This window comes from Ranitomeya variabilis, chromosome 8 (assembly GCF_051348905.1).
Source record: "Ranitomeya variabilis isolate aRanVar5 chromosome 8, aRanVar5.hap1, whole genome shotgun sequence".
In the NCBI taxonomy this organism is placed as follows: domain Eukaryota; kingdom Metazoa; phylum Chordata; class Amphibia; order Anura; family Dendrobatidae; genus Ranitomeya; species Ranitomeya variabilis.
Window position 1 is genome coordinate 11,930,686 of NC_135239.1, and position 22,367 is coordinate 11,953,052.

General features: G+C 45.3%; 1 protein-coding gene across 1 annotated transcript in view; it reads right to left on the bottom strand.

The window, feature by feature from the left end:
• The window catches only part of GIPC2 (GIPC PDZ domain containing family member 2), a 77,062-nt gene extending 61,817 nt beyond the window's left edge, over positions 1–15,245 (bottom strand). The window contains exon 1 of the mRNA XM_077276306.1: positions 14,665–15,245. Within this exon, the coding sequence (XP_077132421.1) occupies positions 14,665–14,955 (291 nt within the window). The 5' untranslated portion in view covers positions 14,956–15,245. The remainder of the gene's footprint in view (positions 1–14,664) is intronic.
• Between the last annotated feature and the right edge of the window lie 7,122 nt (positions 15,246–22,367).

Consider the following 22,367-nt stretch of genomic DNA (forward strand, 5'->3'; position numbering starts at 1 on the left):
GCAGCATAGCGGATGGGATTCCAAGAAATCCTATGCCCACTATGAGAGCTGAGATGCTTGCGGCTTCCCTGCGGAGACGGACATGTGGTGCATCTTTCCAGACTGCAGCATGTCTATTTATCTTGCGGAGATGCGAGTCTCCGCAAGATAAATGTCACCCATACAATGTATTGGGCGCGAGGAATCCACACGGTTCAGTGATCACATGCGGATTCACTTGTGTACAAAAGCCAGCGGTGCTTTGGATGCAGCAGACATGCTACATTTTGTAAGTATAGTCACATTCAACGCTGACCTTCAACATCCATGTGTGTCCATCCCTTACTAAATAAAAGGCAGAATAGTGAGTGCAGCTCTGGGGTATAATACAGCATGTAACTCAGGATCAGTAATGTAATGTATGTACACAGTGACTGCACCAGCAGAATAGTGAGTGCAGCTCTGGGGTATAATACAGGATGTAACTCAGGATCAGTAATGTAATGTATGTACACAGTGACTGCACCAGCAGAATAGTGAGTGCAGCTCTGGGGTATAATACAGGATGTAACTCAGGATCAGTAATGTATGTACACAGTGACTGCACCAGCAGAATAGTGAGTGCAGCTCTGGAGTATAATACAGGGTGTAACTCAGGATCAGTAATGTAATGTATGTACACAGTGACTGCATCAGCAGAATAGTGAGTGCAGCTCTGGAGTATAATACAGGATGTAACTCAGGATCAGTAATGTAATGTATGTACACAGTGACTGCACCAGCAGAATAGTGAGTGCAGCTCTGGAGTATAATACAGGATGTAACTCAGGATCAGTAATGTAATGTATGTACACAGTGACTGCACCAGCAGAATAGTGAGTGCAGCTCTGGAGTATAATAAAGGATGTAGCTCAGGATCAGTAATGTAATGTATGTACACAGTGACTACACCAGCAGAATAGTGAGTGCAGCTCTGGGGTATAATACAGGATGTAACTCAGGATCAGTAATGTAATGTATGTACACAGTGACTGCACCAGCAGAATAGTGAGCGCAGCTCTGGAGAATAATACAGGATGTAACTCAGGATCAGTAATGTAATGTATGTACACAGTGACTGCACCAGCAGAATAGTGAGTGCAGCTCTGGGGTATAATACAGGATGTAACTCAGGATCAGTAATGTAATGTAAGTACACAGTGACTGCACCAGCAGAATAGTGAGTGCAGCTCTGGAGTATAATACAGGAGGTAACTCAGGAACAGTAATGTAATGTATGTACACAGTGACTGCACCAGCAGAATAGTGAGTGCAGCTCAGGAGTATAATACAGGAGGTAACTCAGGATCAGTAATGTAATGTATGTACACAGTGACTGCACCAGCAGAATAGTGAGTGCAGCTCTGGAATATAATAAAGGATGTAGCTCAGGATCAGTAATGTAATGTATGTACACAGTGACTGCACCAGCAGAATAGTGAGTGCAGCTCTGGGGTATAATACAGGATGTAACTCAGGATCAGTAATGTATGTACACAGTGACTGCACCAGCAGAATAGTGAGTGCAGCTCTGGGGTATAATACAGGATGTAACTCAGGATCAGTAATGTAATGTAAGTACACAGTGACTGCACCAGCAGAATAGTGAGTGCAGCTCTGGAGTATAATACAGGAGGTAACTCAGGATCAGTAATGTAATGTATGTACACAGTGACTGCACCATCAGAATAGTGAGTGCAGCTCTGGAGTATAATAAAGGATGTAGCTCAGGATCAGTAATGTAATGTATGTACACAGAGACTGCACCAGCAGAATAGTGAGTGCAGCTCAGGAGTATAATACAGGAGGTAACACAGGATCAGTAATGTAATGTATGTACACAGTGACTGCACCAGCAGAATAGTGAGTGCAGCTCTGGAGTATAATAAAGGATGTAGTTCAGGATCAGTAATGTAATGTATGTACACAGAGACTGCACCAGCAGAATAGTGAGTGCAGCTCTGGGGTATAATACAGGATGTAACTCAGGATCAGTAATGTAATGTATGTACACAGAGACTGCACCAGCAGAATAGTGAGTGCAGCTCAGGAGTATAATACAGGAGGTAACACAGGATCAGTAATGTAATGTATGTACACAGTGACTGCACCAGCAGAATAGTGAGTGCAGCTCTGGAGTATAATAAAGCATGTAGCTCAGGATCAGTAATGTAATGTATGTACACAGTGACTGCACCAGCAGAATAGTGAGCGCAGCTCTGGAGAATAATACAGGATGTAACTCAGGATCAGTAATGTAATGTATGTACACAGTGACTGCACCAGCAGAATAGTGAGTGCAGCTCTGGAGTATAATACAGGAGGTAACTCAGGATCAGTAATGTAATGTATGTAAGAATCTGCAAAAACCCTAGTCCATGCCCTCATCATCTCTCGTCTTGACTACTGCAACCTCCTGCTCTGTGGCTTCCCCTCTAACACTCTCGCACCCCTCCAATCTATTCTAAACTCTGCTGCCCGACTAATCCACCTGTCCCCCCGCTATTCTCCGGCCTCTCCCCTCTGTCAATCCCTTCACTGGCTCCCCATTGCCCAGAGACTCCAGTACAAAACCCTAACCATGACGTACAAAGCCATCCACAACCTGTCTCCTCCATACATCTGTGACCTCATCTCCCGGTACTTTCCTACACGCAACCTCCGATCCTCACAAGATCTCCTTCTCTACTCCCCTCTTATCTCCTCTTCCCACAATCGTATACAAGATTTCTCTCGCGCATCCCCCCTACTCTGGAACCCTCTACCACAACACATCAGACTCTCGCCCACCATCGAAACCTTCAAAAAGAATCTGAAGACCCACCTCTTCCGACAAGCCTACAACCTGCAGTAACCACCGATCAACCAACCGCTGCACGATCAGCTCTATCCTCACCTACTGTATTCTCACCCATCCCTTGTAGATTGTGAGCCCTCGCGGGCAGGGTCCTCTCTCCTACTGTACCAGTTATGACTTGTATTGTTCAAGATTATTGTACTTGTTTTTATTATGTATACCCCTCCTCACTTGTAAAGCGCCATGGAATAAATGGCGCTATAACAATAAATAATAATAATAATAATAATATGTACACAGTGACTGCACCAGCAGAATAGTGAGTGCCGCTCTGGGGTATAATACAAGATGTAATTCAGGATGTATACAACATTGATATTGCAACATATATGCAAAGTGACTGTACTTTTATATATAAGTTGTTACTCGATAGTGGACACCACTTGCCCTATAGGCAGATACATCCCAGGCTGGCAGGTCATGCACAGCTCCATAAGAATCAGTCCTTGTGGAGATAATTATTAAAGTCAATCATTTCCCAAACTTCTGCTTTGCTTCCCATATGGCTGTTAAATCCTAACCATTAACTCCTTGTGTATTTACCGCAGTCTTGTGCTGCAGATAATATCGCTCCTTCCTCTTAGTCTCAGCTTCTAGAATTTTTCTATAAGGGGTATTTTTCCAGACCACGTATAGCCTCCCATAGGGATATGATGTGTCTGTTCCCCGTCAGTGACCTCCGAACTGCAGCAACACAGAGGAATCCGGTTCCCAGCAATGGAACCACACACTATGGGGGGATTGTAGTGGGAATGGAGGGACGACTCGCAGAATAAAGCAGAAGACGATCTTATTTTGTGGGACATATAAACGGCGATACCAGAACAAGCATGTCAGAGAAAATCCATCTCAGTAAATAGTCACTTTCTGAAATCCACCCCTAAAAAAATCCTAAAAAAATGTTATTATTGCACCTGGGGAATAACTACCATTTCATAGTTTCCCACTTTTTCTAAATAATACAAAAGCGATGCACCCAAGGGTACATTTTTCCAGTCAGCAGGACCCTGTGAGCAGCCGCCAAACTTGTTGATGGGAATCTGCAGTTGACCTGGCTTTATATGGAGTTGTCATTGGCTCACTGTATGGTACTGAGAACTGTATGGCGGTATTTATTTCCATGTTTAGGCGGAGCTTATTTAAACCCCTCCTCTTTTCTGTTAAGGACCACTCTGAATTAGCTAGGATTGTTAATTAAAAATCAAAATAGTCCCCACAAATTCATGCCTGTCTGCATTTATGATGTAGCATTCCTATTTAGGCAACTGTAAAAAAGTATTTTTGGCCTCAGTGAAATATCTATAAACAGAGCCCATCCGTTATTACATTAGTATGTAACGTGGAAGGGAGACCTTTGTGTCTGAGTGAGTCCAATAGTTTAGCCCCTGTATATTTGACATTTTGTGTCATATGAATATGATGTACTGCACTGTATGGGTATGTGTACACAGGATGTCTGTACAAGGGAGCAAGGAAGGGTACCGCAATGGGCACAATTCAGACCCCAAAGGGTCAACCCTGTATCTGAGTAATCAACTTTAACATCTTGCTACCGGCTACCCTCTGTCAGTCTCTGTGGTCTTGGTGTTATGTTTCTTCCTGGAAAACTAGTCTTCAAGGCACATAATCAAGCCAGCCATTTACTGTGAAGTTCATGTTATGAAAAATTACAAAAACATATAAATAGGACTGTTTATTGGGGTCCTCCTGCTACTATGTTAATTTTAATTGTGTATTTGGTTCAGGACAGTCATAAGTTGACTAAAACTGGATGTATTTTGTACGTTCAAGCTGAATTTAGGGTATGGTCACATAACGTTTCGGCCACTTGTTCATGACTCCATTATAGGTATTTTTTGAACACCTGAAAAATGTGATTTGAATGTACCCTTGTTAGAGCCATGGACTTCAGTTATCACACGGAGCAGAATGTGCAATTTTAAAGTCTGTTTGAGCTTTTTTCGGCCAGTTCCATCTTCAATAAATGTCAATAGGCAGCTGTAATTTGATCCCTCAGTGAGCTTAAGGCCCCGTCTCACATAGCGAGATCGCTAGCGAGATCGCTGCTGAGTCACAAGTTTTGTGACGCAACAGCGACCTCAGTAGCGATCTCGCTATGTGTGACACGTACCAGCGATCAGGCCCCTGCTGTGAGATCGCTGGTCGTGTCAGAATGGCCTGGACCTTTTTTTGGTCGTTGAGGCCCCGCTGACATCGCTGAATCGGTGTGTGTGACACCGATCCAGCGATGTCTTCACTGGTAACCAGGGTAAACATCGGGTTACTAAGCGCAGGGCCGCGCTTAGTAACCCGATGTTTACCCTGGTTACCAAAAAAAACAAACAGTACATACTCGCCTTCTGATGTCCGTCAGGTCCCTTGCCGTCTGCTTCCTGCTCTCACTGACTGCCGGCCGTACAGTGAGAAGTGAGAGCACAGCAGTGACGTCACCGCTGCGCTCTGCTCTCGCTGTACGGCCGGATCTCAGTCAGAGCAGGAAGCAGACGGCAAGGGACCTGGACACCGAAAGGCGAGTATGTAGTGTTTGTTTTTTTTGGTAACCAGGGTAAACATCGGGTTACTAAGCGCGGCCCTGCGCTTAGTAACCCGATGTTTACCCTGGTTACCCGGGTGCTGCAGGGGGACTTCGGCATCGTTGAAGACAGTTTCAACGATGCCGAAGTCGTTCCCCTGATCGTTGGTCGCTGGGGAGAGCGGTCTGTGTGACAGCTCCCCAGCGACCACACAGCGACTTACCAACGATCACGGCCAGGTCATATCGCTGGTCGTGATCGTTGGTAAATCGCTTAGTGAGACGGGGCCTTTAAAGTTGCTCTTATCTTGAAAAAGAAGGATTTTATCTTTATTTCAGAATGAATGATGAGTAGAAGACACAGGAGGAAGAGAAGAAGAGACTCATAAGTGGAGAAAGAAGCAGATTCCTCTGATTAGATACATTATACATTTCTATATGTTCAGTTGTAGTATTGATTTATGCAAAGTTTGTTGACACAACCACATAAGTAGGACTCGGGTGTAAAGAACTTTTACCAATCACAGGACGACTCGGTTACTGGTATTTCCCGGTAACCTGGCTCTAGTATTACAACACGGCGGCAGCTAATATTAGGTCGGCAAATCTGAATATTAAATCAGTGTAAAACAGGTTTCTTATACTTAGAGCAATGATAACGTCGCTATTCTAATTTCACACCCGGAACTAAAGTAGCGGTGATTAATCTACAGGTTAGTCCCAAAGATCTGCATGAGTCATCACCGCTTATATCAGCGCAGTATGTCCTATCCATGGTCCGGGAAACTCGCCAGAGTCATTACTGTAATCTCTGGGGTAATTAATGACAATGCTTTTATTTTATGACCACGTTCACACTTTGCGGTGAGCAGTAATTAGGCTTCCATGTTGCTTTCCAGGGACATAGATATGGGGTGTGGGTGGGCTCCGAATGATGGCCTTAGCCAGGATGAAGAAAACTGCAACCTCCCACCACCATCATCCCGTGTAAACATAGTAAAAAAAACGCATCTCCATTGCTTTTAGATTTTATCTCTACAACGTTATTGTGCGGCAAAAATGATCCGTCAACACAATTCCCCAGTTCAGTACGATTCCAGCGACACCAAGCGTGAATTTTTTTTTTTTAGATTTTGTTTCAAAAATAAATCAGAACTTTGCAAAAAAAAGAATTTGGTTTGTTTCTAGACTCTGAGAACTGTAACTTTTTTATTCTTCCGTCAGTGTTTTGTGCATGTTGAGCTTTAATTTTTATGGCTCTCGTGTTATTTTGATTCCTTTTTTATTGCATTTTTTTGGAGTGGGGGGAGCTGGAGCATGGCAGCCAAAAAATCTATTCTGTGGTTTTCAATTATTTTTCTTTTCTTTTTGATTCAGCCTTCGTCTTATGATATAAATATTCTGATGGGGGTTTTTTAGATTTTTTTAATCTTTTTTTACACGGAATCTGCAATCATTTAATCACTGATATAATATGTTGCGTTACTATGGCTGGCCTTTATAGGGGATCCCACATGGCGGACATGAGGTCCTACAGTCGGCCCCCTGGCTTCCATGGCAATCCATCGAATCCCTGTAACTGAATCATGCTGCGGGCCGATGACCATGAGAACTTACGTCCGCCATGCTGAAGCTTCTTAAATGCCGCCATCATGCTTGCAGTGGCACTTAAGAGGTTACACTGTAGCGATCACATACTCTGGGGTGTTTGGCTATGTAACACCGCTCTATACGAGCATTGGGCATAGCCGCCATGTAATGCACTTGCAATTGATCGGCCCATCATAGCATACACATCAATGGGTGGAAAGTTCCAAGATGACAAATCAAACAGCAATAACAAAGAATCATTCCAGCCTACATTTAAAGGGACGGTCGGTGGGGACATTGTCTATCCCATGTGTATGGCTACCTTGGGATTCACTACAGATGCCACACATAGAAAAAACGGATCCGACAATGATCTGCAAAAATGTCTCATCCTGGAACTGCTGCTCTTCCAATTTACATGAGTCGGAGCGTAGTGCTTAAAGGTGACCGGCCACTCGCCATAAATCTGCATTATTTGTTACACAGTGTAAACGCCGCTGTTCTCCTGAATCCGGTGATGATTTTCTCTTGTTCCTGAGATATGGCTCCATCTTCCCTGTATATAAATCTGGTCTTGTTAGCCAAGTGGGCGTTGTCCTGAGGAAGACCCTTGTAGAGATTTTGATGACCACACCCACTTAGCTAAATTTTAGATTTAAATACACAAAAGAAGAGGTCATATCTCAGGAACGCAGAGGAGCAGGAACAAAAAACAAACATTGCCGGGTTCAGGACAACAGCGGAATTTACACCAGGTAAAAAAACAACATATTTATGACAAGTGACAGGTTCTATTTAAAGGACCTGCGAGCTCCTTTGTGTTTAGTTCATGGGGTGGAAAATGGTGACAGGTCTTCTTTACTACCAATTGTGCCTGGAATTGCTCCTTAATCCCTTCCAGTATTAGCTTTCAGGCTGTGTGATCAGTGCTGCGTGTGAACCTGCAGAGAACAATGTCCCATCACCTGGCCGATGTCCGCACACCGGTGACATGTGAACCTGCAGAGAACAATGTCCCATCACCTGGCCGATGTCCGCACACCGGTGACGTGTGAACCTGCAGAGAACAATGTCCCATCACCTGGCCGATGTCCGCACACCGGTGACGTGTGAACCTGCAGAGAACAATGTCCCATCACCTGGCCGATGTCCGCACACCGGTGACGTGTGAACCTGTAGAGAACAATGTCCCATCACCTGGCCGATGTCCGCACACCGGTGACGTGTGAACCTGCAGAGAACAATGTCCCATCACCTGGCCGATGTCCGCACACCGGTGACGTGTGAACCTGCAGAGAACAATGTCCCATCACCTGGCCGATGTCCGCACACCGATGACGTGTGAACCTGCAGAGAACAATGTCCCATCACCTGGCCGATGTCCGCACACCGGTGACGTGTGAACCTGCAGAGAACAATGTCCCATCACCTGGCCGATGTCTGCACACCGGTGACGTGTGAACCTGCAGAGAACAATGTCCCATCACCTGGCCGATGTCCGCACACCGGTGACCTGTGAACTTGCAGAGAACAATGTCCCATCACCTGGCCGATGTCTGCACACCTGTGACCTGTGAACCTGCAGAGGACAATGTCCCATCACCTGGCCGATGTCCGCACACCGGTGACGTGTGAACCTGCAGAGGACAATGTCCCATCACCTGGCCGATGTCCGCACACCGGTGACCTGTGAACTTGCAGAGAACAATGTCCCATCACCTGGCCGATGTCTGCACACCTGTGACCTGTGAACCTGCAGAGGACAATGTCCCATCACCTGGCCGATGTCCGCACACCGGTGACGTGTGAACCTGCAGAGGACAATGTCCCATCACCTGGCCGATGTCCGCACACCGGTGACCTGTGAACCTGCAGAGGACAATGTCCCATCACCTGGCCGATGTCCGCACACCGGTGACGTGTGAACCTGCAGAGAACAATGTCCCATCACCTGGCCGATGTCCGCACACCGATGACGTGTGAACCTGCAGAGAACAATGTCCCATCACCTGGCCGATGTCCGCACACCGGTGACCTGTGAACTTGCAGAGAACAATGTCCCATCACCTGGCCGATGTCCGCACACCGGTGACGTGTGAACCTGCAGAGGACAATGTCCCATCACCTGGCCGATGTCCGCACACCGGTGACCTGTGAACCTGCAGAGGACAATGTCCCATCACCTGGCCGATGTCCGCACACCGGTGACCTGTGAACCTGCAGAGAACAATGTCCCATCACCTGTCCGATGTCCGCACACCGGTGACGTGTGAACCTGCAGAGGACAATGTCCCATCACCTGGCCGATGTCCGCACACCGGTGACGTCACTTCAGAAACCTCTGGCTCCACAGGTAAAGCATCTCACCTGTACTCCCCTGCAGAGAGGCAGGATCATTTTATTTTTGTCATTGTCTCTGCACCATAGTTTTGGGGAGTAAAAATCTGTTTTTCAAGGATTTTTATGTTTGCAACAAATTCATTACGGCTTGCACTAGATTTCTCAGTCCTTTTTATTTTTTCGGTTTACCCAAACAATGTGGCCGTGATACTTTAGGCTAATTCATCATTTGCAATTTTTGAAAATGTTGCTAAAGTTTTGCACAACTGTATTAAGGTGGAGAAAAAAACAGAACTTGACAGTCTTTTTTTTTTTTTTTTTTGAGGGGGGGGTTTAAGCAGTTCACAGCTATCATCATTTTAAAGGTCATTAAAAGGGCCACAACATTCTACACAATAAAGGCGTACACAATGCAAAACAGCAAAAAAAAGCATCTTTGCATTGGCACCAAGTTCATCAAGCATCCTGCGCCATTTTGATGAATTTGACTTAAAGTCTGCAAGTGAAAAAAGTAACGAAAGACAAAAAAGATTTAAAAAAGAAGAAATTAGGACTCGGGTCGTGTATGGTTATTAAAAGGAATTTCGGCTGCATCAATACATTTTTTGGATCCGTTCTACGCCGTTTTCAGGAGCTCTGCTTGCTGTTATAGGAACCTTCATGGTTCATGATTTACTTCCAGAGAATTAGGATCAGTCTGGTCTTGTGTACTGGTTTGTTACAGTTACATGACTTCGGAATGTCTGACTATTCTTAGGCGTTGTTAACCCCTGATTCACCAGCCTCCCTTCCCCATCCAGCCGCACTGTGTCACTTGGATGAAATGACCGCCGCACATAACATATATATATTATGTGTCTATAAATGGTGCCCAATATAATCGCCCCCTGAGACATTAGTAGTCAGAGCCCCGATGAACCTCTTCATCCATCTCAATAACTCTGCCTCGATTTCCCTCCTGGAGTCACGTGACCCTTCCTTAAAGGGGGATTCAAAGACTCTGAAACTTGGGGGAACTTGCGATTACCTTCAGGTATCCTGGCTGATACGTGACGAGCATCTGTCACTATAATGTCTGCAGCGTCCATCATCAGCTCACTTCTCGATACATATGTGAGAGGCATTGGATAATCCCTTTAAAAGGGACCTGTCACTTGGCATAAATATATAATTTTTTACCTGGTGTAAATACCGCTGTTCTCCTGAATCCAGCGATGTTTTTCTTCTGTTTCTGCTCCTCTCCTTTCCTGAGATATGGCCTCCACTTCCATGTATATAAATTTAATCAGATTAACCAACTGGGTGTGGTTCTCAGCTCCTCTCTGTGGGAGTCTTCTTAAGGACCACACCCCATTGGCTAACAAGACTAGATTTACCACCACAGAAGAAGGAGGCCATATCTTAGGAACGGAGAGGAGCAGGAACAAAAGAAAGACCTCTCCGGATTCAGGATAACCACATCATTTACACCATATTTATGGCCAGTAGCGGGTCCTCTTTAATCCATGAATCAGGCCGGGACTTTGCTGCATGGTTGTCAGAGCTGTGTCCTGTCACAAGCCATAGACATGTGTATCCATTGCACAACTTTTCATTAATCAACGCATTTTTTGCAGATCACTAGTTTAACAAATCTTTGCAAAAGTTTTTTTTTGCAAGGTGAGTAACTGAACCTTTTTAGCAGTTTACTGTCTTTCTCTTTAAGCCCAGACCCCCTCCTCCCCGCCTCACCCCATCACTTCCCATCCCTTCAGGCGCTGACACAAGCTGCACCCAACAAGCGGAATTTACCTGTAACATACTACCCTTCCATAAAAAGCAACTGCAAAACCTCATGGCCTCACAGCTCATGAAAGTGGGCGCCATTAATGGTCCTCAGGCCTCACATTAAGACTGGTAATGGTGACAGTCACAACTTCACACTCCAGCCGACATCCGGTATGGTTGTCACCCACCTTTAGTTGTAGTTGTCACCCAAAGTTAGTTGTAGTTGTCACCCAGCTTTTGTTGTAGTTGTCACCCCAGCTTTAGTAGTAGATGTCAACCGATTTTTGTTGTGGTTGTCACCCCAGCTTTAGCTGTAGTTGTCACTTGGGTTTAGTTGTAGTTGTCACCCCAGCTTTAGCTGTAGTTGTCACTTGGGTTTAGTTGTTGTGTCACCCCAGATTTAGCTGTAGTTGTCACTTGGGTTTAGTTGTGGTTGTCTTCCTAGATTTAGCTGTAGTTGTCACTTGGGTTTAGTTGTAATTGTCACCTGAGCTTTAGTTGTAGTTGTCACTTGGGTTTAGTTGTAATTGTCACCTGAGCTTTAGTTGTAGTTGTCACTTGGGTTTAGTTGTAATTGTCACCTGAGCTTTAGTTGTAGTTGTCACTTGGGTTTAGTTGTAATTGTCACCTGAGCTTTAGTTGTAGTTGTCACTTGGGTTTAGTTGTGTTTGTCACCCCAGGTTTAGTTGTAGTTTTCACTTGGGTTTAGTTGTAGTTGTCACCCCAAATTTAGTTGTAGTTGTCACTTGGGTTTAGTTGTAGTTGTCACCCCAGATTTAGCTGTAGTTGTCACTTGGGTTTAGTTGTAGTTGTCACCCCAAATTTAGTTGTAGTTGTCACTTGGGTTAGTTGTAGTTGTCACCCCAGATTTAGCTGTAGTTGTCACTTGGGTTTAGTTGTGGTTGTCTTCCTAGATTTAGCTGTAGTTGTCACTTGGGTTTAGTTGTAATTGTCACCTGAGCTTTAGCTGTAGTTGTCACTTGGGTTTAGTTGTGGCTGTCACCCCAGATTTAGCTGTAGTTGTCACTTGGGTTTAGTTGTAGTTGTCACCCCAGTTTTATTTGTAGTTGTCACCCCAGATTTAGTTGTAGTTGTCACTTGGGTTTAGTTGTGTTTGTCACCCCAGGTTTAGTTGTAGTTTTCACTTGGGTTTAGTTGTAGTTGTCACCCCAAATTTAGCTGTAGCTGTCACTTGGGTTTAGTTGTAGTTGTCACCCCAGGTTTAGTTGTAGCTGTCACTTGGGTTTAGTTGTGGTGTCACTCCAGCTTTAGTTGTAGTTTTCACTTGGGTTTAGTTGTGGTTGTCACCCTAGATTTAGCTGCAGTTGTCACTTGGGCTTAGTTGTGGTTGTCATCACCCCAGATTTAGCTGTAGTTGTCACTTGGGTTTAGTTGTAGTTGTCACCCCAGATTTAGTTGTAGTTGTCACTTGGGTTTAGTCGTGGTGTCACCCCAGATTTAGCTGTAGTTGTCACTTGGGTTTAGTTGTGGTTGTCACCCCAGCTTTAGTTGTAGTTGTCACCCCAGCTTTAGCTGTAGTTGTCACCCCAGCTTTAGCTGTAGTTGTCACTTGGGTTTAGCTGTAGTTGTCACCCCAGCGTTAGTTGTAGTTGTCACCCCAGCGTTAGTTGTAGTTGTCACTTGGTTTTAGTTGTGGTTGTCACCCCAGATTTAGCTGTAGTTGTCACTTGGGTTTAGCTGTAGTTGTCACCCCAGCGTTAGCTGTAGTTGTCACCCCAGCGTTAGTTGTAGTTGTCACTTGGGTTTAGTTGTAGTTGTCACCCCAGCGTTAGTTGTAGTTGTCACCCCAGCGTTGGTTGTAGTTGTCACCCCAGCGTTAGTTGTAGTTGTCACCCCAGCTTTAGCTGTAGTTGTCACTTGGGTTTAGTTGTGGTTGTCACCCCAGCTTTAGCTGTAGTTGTCACCCCAGCTTTAGCTGTAGTGGTCACCCCAGCTTTAGTTGTAGTTGTCACCCCAGCTTTAGCTGTAGTTGTCACTTGGGTTTAGTTGTGGTTGTCACCCCAGCTTTAGCTGTAGTTGTCACCCCAGCTTTAGCTGTAGTGGTCACCCCAGCTTTAGTTGTAGTTGTCACCCCAGCTTTAGCTGTAGTTGTCACTTGGGTTTAGTTGTGATATCCCCTCAACCAGATTTCCCAGACTCCTGATCAGTTTTACCCAATGTAATAATACAACAGCGGGAAGATGAGGGTAGAAAAGCTGGGTGACAAACCCCAGGAAAACAGCAAGCCTCTCTCACCAGCTGCTTCAGAAACAGAAATTACTTTTGTTAGGTTTTTGTTTTTTACATTTTCCAGATTTTTGGCAGGAAATGATGATTGTGATTGCTCGCTCCTTACAAATCAACAATCTAGAGGGAGTTTCATCTCATACATTGTACAGTGAGGCGTTATGTCAGTCTGTACTAGACTTTGTGCTTCTGTCTCTTACAGTGTTAAGATCTTTGCTTGCAGTAAGTGAATAGAACTGCTCATCCAGGGATCCCAGAGCAGACCAGGTGCAGGGGCTCTCCTAGAATGAGCTCATATACTTGATAGGCAGCAAAACTATCAGGGCAAGTTTTCAGCCCCATGGCATGGCGATGAGATCAGGGGCTGTGGTACGCTGTAGCTGTTAGCAGCAGCGGATGGATGTATAGAGTGCACGAAGCTGAAGCAGCACTGCGCCACACACTGTGTAGTGGCTGTTCTCGGTACTGCAGCTCTGCTCCTATTGTAGTGAATGTGATCCGAACTGCAGTACTGGGAATAACCACTACACAGTGGATGGTGCTGTGCTGATCCGGCTTCATGGATTATGTTTATCTGTGGTCAGAGGGGGTGTTGTGTGTCAGAGCCACAGCAATCTGATATTGAAGCCCCCTTTAAGACTTACAGTATTACTTATATTATTATAATATTTTAAGATCCCATTAATGCCTAATCGGTTGTCGTCCAACTACTGGGACCCCCACTAATACAGTTTGCTAATTATTGCCAAAAAACATTCCGGCACCCTGGCCAATATTCTGTTTCCTGCCCTTACCCCCGTACTTGCCCCCTGGCTCATAGACATCCCTGTGGCCCCCAGAAAATCAAATCCAAATAATTCTGATACCACCTGGGTGAGCGAGAAAAAAGTGATTAAACCCAAATCCATGAAGCACTGGATTACTCACAGGTGTCCATATCCTGGCAGTTCCCCGCCGGGCACTTTGTACCTGTTGATGGGCCCCCGTCGGTACCTGATAATGGGCCAGTGTCCCTATCCAGGCAGTTTCCCGCCGGGCACTTTGTACCAGTTGATGGGCCCCCGTCGGTACCTGATAATGGGCCAGTGTCCCTATCCTGGCAGTTTCCCGCCGGGCACTTTGTACCTGTTGATGGGCCCCCCGTCGGTACCTGATAATGGGCAAGTGATTGGCCGCTGACCCAGGAAGGGTGAGGCTCAGCAATGATTCGCTGGTGACCTTTACCCCGAGTCCTGCTGGAGTGACTAAATGGTAGTGAGCAGGTGACCCTGTCACCACTCCTTGCCCCTGGGGGCACAGCTGATGATCTTACCTCTTCTGGGGTGATCTGGAAGACTTCAGCAATCTTGGCGTACAATTCCTTGACATTGGTGAACCCCTCGATCCTGCCGGTGGGGCTGCCATGTGCTAGTTGGGTGTGGAACACGAGTTTTGGGCGAAGGCTCACCGGGGGAGGTGGCAGACCGGGCGCTACATTGGCGTTGGCAGAGTCTTTCGCTGCGCTGCTCGCCGCAGTCCGATTCTCCACTTCTTCACTTTCCACTAATTTGGAGGAGACCTCCTTGGTCTTGTTCTTCTTCCTCCCTCTCAGTCCCAGAGGCATGCTGGCAGCGCAGGGACGGAGAGATGTGCTGGAATGAATTAAAGCCCCCCGACTCCTGGTCCTGAGTCCCCCCGCAGCCTCCCCTCGCAGTCGCTCTGGGCACCTGGTCGCTGACTCAGTCTTGGTGCATGTTCACAGGTGAGACACTTCCTGCTTCTCTGGGAATAAGAGAAGTGGCTGAGAACTCTCCTCCTCCATCGTCCTGCCCTCCCCAGTCCGCACTGTGCTGCCCATCTGCTCCCTGCGTCCCCCTAGTGCAGCGCTCCCTCTGCACCCGCTCCCTCCCCTCTGCTGCGCCTTCCTCTGTCACCTCCTCCTCATCATCTTCACTTCTATCCTGGATTCCCTTTACCCACCGCCCCAAATAAAGGTGGAAACTCTGCAACACTGTCTCTTATTCTGCAATCATAGGAAATAAAAGAATGGTGAATAGTGGATCCTGTGTTATCAGCTGTATACAGAGGTGTTATCAGTCATTGTACAGGAGGAGGAGGTGAGTTGTGACATCACCTATTGTGAATGGTGGATCCTGTGTTATCTACTGTATATAGAGGTGTTATCAGTCATTATACAGGAAGAGGAGGAGGTGAGCTGTGACATCACCTACTATGAATGGTGGATCTTGTGTTATCTACTGTATATAGAGGTGTTATCCATCATTGTACAGGAGGAGGAGGAGGTGAGCTGTGACATCACCTATTGTGAATGGTGGATCCTTTGTTATCTACTGTATATAGAGGTGTTATCAGTCATTGTACAGGAGGAGGAGGTGAGCTGTGACATCACCTATTGGGAATGGTGGATCCTGTGTTATCAGCTGTATATAGAGGTGTTATCAGTCATTGTACAGGAGGAGGAAGTGAGCTGTGACATCACCTATTGTGAATGGTGGATCCTGTGTTATCTACTGTATACAGAGGTGTTATCAGTCATTGTACAGGAGGAGGAGGTGAGCTGTGACATCACCTATTGTGAATGGTGGATCCTGTGTTATCAGCTGTATACAGAGGTGTTATCAGTCATTGTACAGGAGGAGGAGGTGAGTTGTGATATCATCTATTGTGAATGGTGGATCCTGTGTTATCTACTGTATATAGAGGTGTTATCAGTCATTATACGGGAAGAGGAGGAGGTGAGCTGTGACATCACCTACTATGAATGGTGGATCCTGTGTTATCTACTGTATAAAGAGGTGTTATCCATCATTGTACAGGAGGAGGAGGAGGTGAGCTGTGACATCACCTATTGTGAATGGTGGATACTTTGTTATCTACTGTATATAGTGGTGTTATCAGTCATTGTACAGGAGGAGGAGGAGGTGAGTTGTGACATCACCTATTGTGAATGGTTGATCCTGTGTTATCTACTGTATATAGAGGTGTTATCAGTCATTGTACAGGAGGAGGTGAGCTGTGATATCATCTATTGTGAATGGTGGATCCTGTGTTATCTACTGTATACAGAGGTGTTATCAGTCATTATACAGGAAGAGGAGGAGGTGAGCTGTGACATCACCTATTGTGAGTGTTGGATCCTGTGTTATCTACTGAATATAGAGGTGTTATCAGTCATTGTACAGGAGGAGGAGGTGAGCTGTGACATCACCTATTATGAATGGTGGATCCTGTGTTATCTTCTGTATATAGAGGTGTTATCAGTCATTGTACAGGAGAAGGAGGTGAGCTGTGACATCACCTATTGTGAATGGTGGATGCTGTGTTATCTACTGTATATAGAGGTGTTATCCATCATTGTACAGGAGGAGGAGGAGGTGAGCTGTGACATCACCTATTGTGAATGGTGGATCCTTTGTTATCTACTGTATATAGAGATGTTATCAGTCATTGTACAGGAGGAGGAGGTGTGCTGTGACATCATCTATTGTGAATGGTGGATCCTGTGTTATCTACTGTATATAGAGGTGTTATCAGTCATTGTACAGGAGGAGGAGGTGAGCTGTGACATCATCTATTGTGAATGGTGGATCTTGTGCCATCTACTGTATATAGAGGTGTTATCAGTCAATTGTACAGGAGGAGGTGAGCTGTGACATCACCTATTGTGAATGGTGGATCCTGTGTTATCTACTGTATATAGAGGTGTTATCAGTCATTGTACAGGAGGAGGAGGTGAGCTGTGACATCACCTATTGTTAATGGTGGATCCTTTGTTATCTACTGTATATAGAGGTGACATCAGTCATTGTACAGGAGGAGGAGGTGAGCTGTGACATCACCTATTGTGAATGGTGGATCCTGTGTCATCTACTGTATATAGAGGTGTTATCAGTCATTGTACAGGAGGAGGAGGTGAGCTGTGACATCACCTATTGTGAATGGTGGATCCTGTGTTATCTACTGTATATAGAGGTGTTATCAATCATTGTATAAGAGGAGGAGGAGGTGAGCTGTGATATAATCTATTGTGAATGGTGGATCCTTTGTTATCTACTGTATATAGAGATGTTATCAGTCATTGTACAGGAGGAGGAGGTGTGCTGTGACATCATCTATTGTGAATGGTGGATCCTGTGTTATCTACTGTATATAGAGGTGTTATCAGTCATTGTACAGGAGGAGGAGGTGAGCTGTGACATCACCTATTGTGAATGGTGGATCCTGTGTTATCTACTGTATATAGAGGTGTTATCAGTCATTGTACAGGAGGAGGAGGTGAGCTGTGACATCACCTATTGTGAATGGTGGATCCTGTGTTATCAGCTGTATATAGAGGTGCTATCAGTCATTGTACAGGAGGAGGTGAGCTGTGATATCACCTATTATGAATCGTGGATCCTGGGTTATCAGCTGTATATAGAGGTATTATCAGTCATTGTACAGGAGGAGGTGAGCTGTGATATAATCTATTGTGAATGGTGGATTCTGTATTATCTACTGTATATAGAGGTGTTATCAGTCATTGTATAAGAGGAGGAGGAGGTGAGCTGTGACATCACCTATTGTGAATGGTGGATCCTGTGTTATCTACTGTATACAGAGGTGTTATCAGTCATTGTACAGGAGGAGGAGGTGAGCTGTGACATCACCTATTGTGAATGGTGGATCCTGTGTTATCAGCTGTATACAGAGGTGTTATCAGTCATTGTACAGGAGGAGGAGGTGAGTTGTGATATCATCTATTGTGAATGGTGGATCCTGTGTTATCTACTGTATATAGAGGTGTTATCAGTCATTATACAGGAAGAGGAGGAGGTGAGCTGTGACATCACCTACTATGAATGGTGGATCCTGTGTTATCTACTGTATAAAGAGGTGTTATCTATCATTGTACAGGAGGAGGAGGAGGTGAGCTGTGACATCACCTATTGTGAATGGTGGATCCTTTGTTATCTACTGTATATAGAGATGTTATCAGTCATTGTACAGGAGGAGGAGGTGTGCTGTGACATCATCTATTGTGAATGGTTGATCCTGTGTTATCTACTGTATATAGAGGTGTTATCAGTCATTGTACAGGAGGAGGTGAGCTGTGACATCACCTATTGTGAATGGTGGATCCTGTGTCATCTACTGTATATAGAGGTGTTATCAGTCATTGTACAGGAGGAGGAGGTGAGCTGTGACATCACCTATTGTGAATGGTGGATCCTGTGTTATCTACTGTATATAGAGGTGTTATCAATCATTGTATAAGAGGAGGAGGAGGTGAGCTGTGATATAATCTATTGTGAATGGTGGATCCTTTGTTATCTACTGTATATAGAGATGTTATCAGTCATTGTACAGGAGGAGGAGGTGTGCTGTGACATCACCTATTGTGAATGGTGGATCCTGTGTTATCTACTGTATATAGAGGTGTTATCAGTCATTGTACAGGAGGAGGAGGTGAGCTGTGACATCACCTATTGTGAATGGTGGATCCTGTGTTATCTACTGTATATAGAGGTGTTATCAGTCATTGTACAGGAGGAGGAGGTGAGCTGTGACATCACCTATTGTGAATGGTGGATCCTGTGTTATCTACTGTATATAGAGGTGTTATCAGTCATTGTACAGGAGGAGGAGGTGAGCTGTGACATCACCTATTGTGAATGGTGGATCCTGTGTTATCAGCTGTATATAGAGGTGCTATCAGTCATTGTACAGGAGGAGGTGAGCTGTGACATCACCTATTGTGAATGGTGGATCCTGTGTCATCTACTGTATATAGAGGTGTTATCAGTCATTGTACAGGAGGAGGAGGTGAGCTGTGACATCACCTATTGTGAATGGTGGATCCTGTGTTATCTACTGTATATAGAGGTGTTATCAATCATTGTATAAGAGGAGGAGGAGGTGAGCTGTGATATAATCTATTGTGAATGGTGGATCCTTTGTTATCTACTGTATATAGAGATGTTATCAGTCATTGTACAGGAGGAGGAGGTGTGCTGTGACATCATCTATTGTGAATGGTGGATCCTGTGTTATCTACTGTATATAGAGGTGTTATCAGTCATTGTACAGGAGGAGGAGGTGAGCTGTGACATCACCTATTGTGAATGGTGGATCCTGTGTTATCTACTGTATATAGAGGTGTTATCAGTCATTGTACAGGAGGAGGAGGTGAGCTGTGACATCACCTATTGTGAATGGTGGATCCTGTGTTATCAGCTGTATATAGAGGTGCTATCAGTCATTGTACAGGAGGAGGTGAGCTGTGATATCACCTATTATGAATCGTGGATCCTGGGTTATCAGCTGTATATAGAGGTATTATCAGTCATTGTACAGGAGGAGGTGAGCTGTGATATAATCTATTGTGAATGGTGGATTCTGTATTATCTACTGTATATAGAGGTGTTATCAGTCATTGTATAAGAGGAGGAGGAGGTGAGCTGTGACATCACCTATTGTGAATGGTGGATCCTGTGTTATCTACTGTATACAGAGGTGTTATCAGTCATTGTACAGGAGGAGGAGGTGAGCTGTGACATCACCTATTGTGAATGGTGGATCCTGTGTTATCAGCTGTATACAGAGGTGTTATCAGTCATTGTACAGGAGGAGGAGGTGAGTTGTGATATCATCTATTGTGAATGGTGGATCCTGTGTTATCTACTGTATATAGAGGTGTTATCAGTCATTATACAGGAAGAGGAGGAGGTGAGCTGTGACATCACCTACTATGAATGGTGGATCCTGTGTTATCTACTGTATAAAGAGGTGTTATCTATCATTGTACAGGAGGAGGAGGAGGTGAGCTGTGACATCACCTATTGTGAATGGTGGATACTTTGTTATCTACTGTATATAGTGGTGTTATCAGTTATTGTACAGGAGGAGGAGGTGAGTTGTGACATCACCTATTGTGAATGGTTGATCCTGTGTTATCTACTGTATATAGAGGTGTTATCAGTCATTGTACAGGAGGAGGTGAGCTGTGACATCACCTATTGTGAATGGTGGATCCTGTGTCATCTACTGTATATAGAGGTGTTATCAGTCATTGTACAGGAGGAGGAGGTGAGCTGTGACATCACCTATTGTGAATGGTGGATCCTGTGTTATCTACTGTATATAGAGGTGTTATCAATCATTGTATAAGAGGAGGAGGAGGTGAGCTGTGATATAATCTATTGTGAATGGTGGATCCTTTGTTATCTACTGTATATAGAGATGTTATCAGTCATTGTACAGGAGGAGGAGGTGTGCTGTGACATCATCTATTGTGAATGGTGGATCCTGTGTTATCTACTGTATATAGAGGTGTTATCAGTCATTGTACAGGAGGAGGAGGTGAGCTGTGACATCACCTATTGTGAATGGTGGATCCTGTGTTATCTACTGTATATAGAGGTGTTATCAGTCATTGTACAGGAGGAGGAGGTGAGCTGTGACATCACCTATTGTGAATGGTGGATCCTGTGTTATCTACTGTATATAGAGGTGTTATCAGTCATTGTACAGGAGGAGGAGGTGAGCTGTGACATCACCTATTGTGAATGGTGGATCCTGTGTTATCAGCTGTATATAGAGGTGCTATCAGTCATTGTACAGGAGGAGGTGAGCTGTGATATCACCTATTATGAATCGTGGATCCTGGGTTATCAGCTGTATATAGAGGTATTATCAGTCATTGTACAGGAGGAGGTGAGCTGTGACATCACCTATTGTGAATGGTGGATCCTGTGTTATCTACTGTATATAGAGGTGTTATCAGTCATTGTACAGGAGGAGGTGAGCTGTGATATCACCTATTGTGAATGATGGATCCTGTGTTATCTACTGTATATAGAGGTGTTATCAGTCATTTTACAGGAGGAGGAGGTGAGCTGTGACATCATCTATTGTGAATGGTGGATCTTGTGCCATCTCCTGTATATAGAGGTGTTATCAGTCATTGTACAGGAGGAGGAGGTGAGCTGTGACATCACCTATTGTGAATGGTGAATCCTGTGTTATCTACTGTATATAGAGGTGTTATCAATCATTGTATAAGAGGAGGAGGAGGTCAGCTGTGACCATCACCTATTGTGAATTTGGGAGACCACTTTCCTGATCCCAACATACCCATAGAAGGTGAATTATTTGCAGTCCGTCCGGCTGATCTCTCTGATTGTAGACTCTAGTCAGCACACAACAGTTAGAGACTCATGCAAATCCATCTGACAGCTGAACGTGTGACTTCATGTACAAATATTTGCCTTTCAAACCATTGACTTCTCCATTAGTGCTGAAACCCCCATGACTTGCAGTAGCACAGCGTCATTGCAACTCACGGGACTAGTCAAGTAACAAGTAATGCTCCAAGTGCCTCCTTAACATAAATACTGTCCCCTGCGCAACCCCTCTAGAAAGTAATAATACCCCCTTATTGCCCCCTTAAAAAGTAATGATGGTCTCTAAGTGCTGCCTCGAAAAGAAATATAACTTGTAGCCATGTTCTCCGAGTCCTGTCCCCTGCACACAGAGCGGGGTGGCGCCGGTACGGTGCTGGTGCGGTGATGTCTTGTGCCATGGTTCTGCTGCCTACAAGACAATGAATGGTGGGGCTGCTTGATCTTTGGAGTAGTGGAGCAGCTCAGTGCATCCTTGTAGTGGTGGAGCAGCTCAGTGCACCCTTGGAGTGGTGGAGCAGCTCAGTGCACCCTTGGAGTGGTGGAGCAGCTCAGTGCACCCTTGGAGGGGTGGAGCAGCTCAGTGCACCCTTGGAGTGGTGGAGCAGCTCAGTGCACCCTTGGAGTGGTGGAGCAGCTCAGTGCACCCTTGGAGTGGTGGAGCAGCTCAGTGCACCCTTGGAGTGGTGGAGCAGCTCAGTGCATCCTTGGAGTGGTGGAGCAGCTCAGTGCACCCTTGGAGTGGTGGAGCAGCTCAGTGCACCCTTGGAGTGGTGGAGCAGCTCAGTGCACCCTTGTAGTGGTGGAGCAGCTCAGTGCATCCTTGGAGTGGTGGAGCAGCTCAGTGCACCCT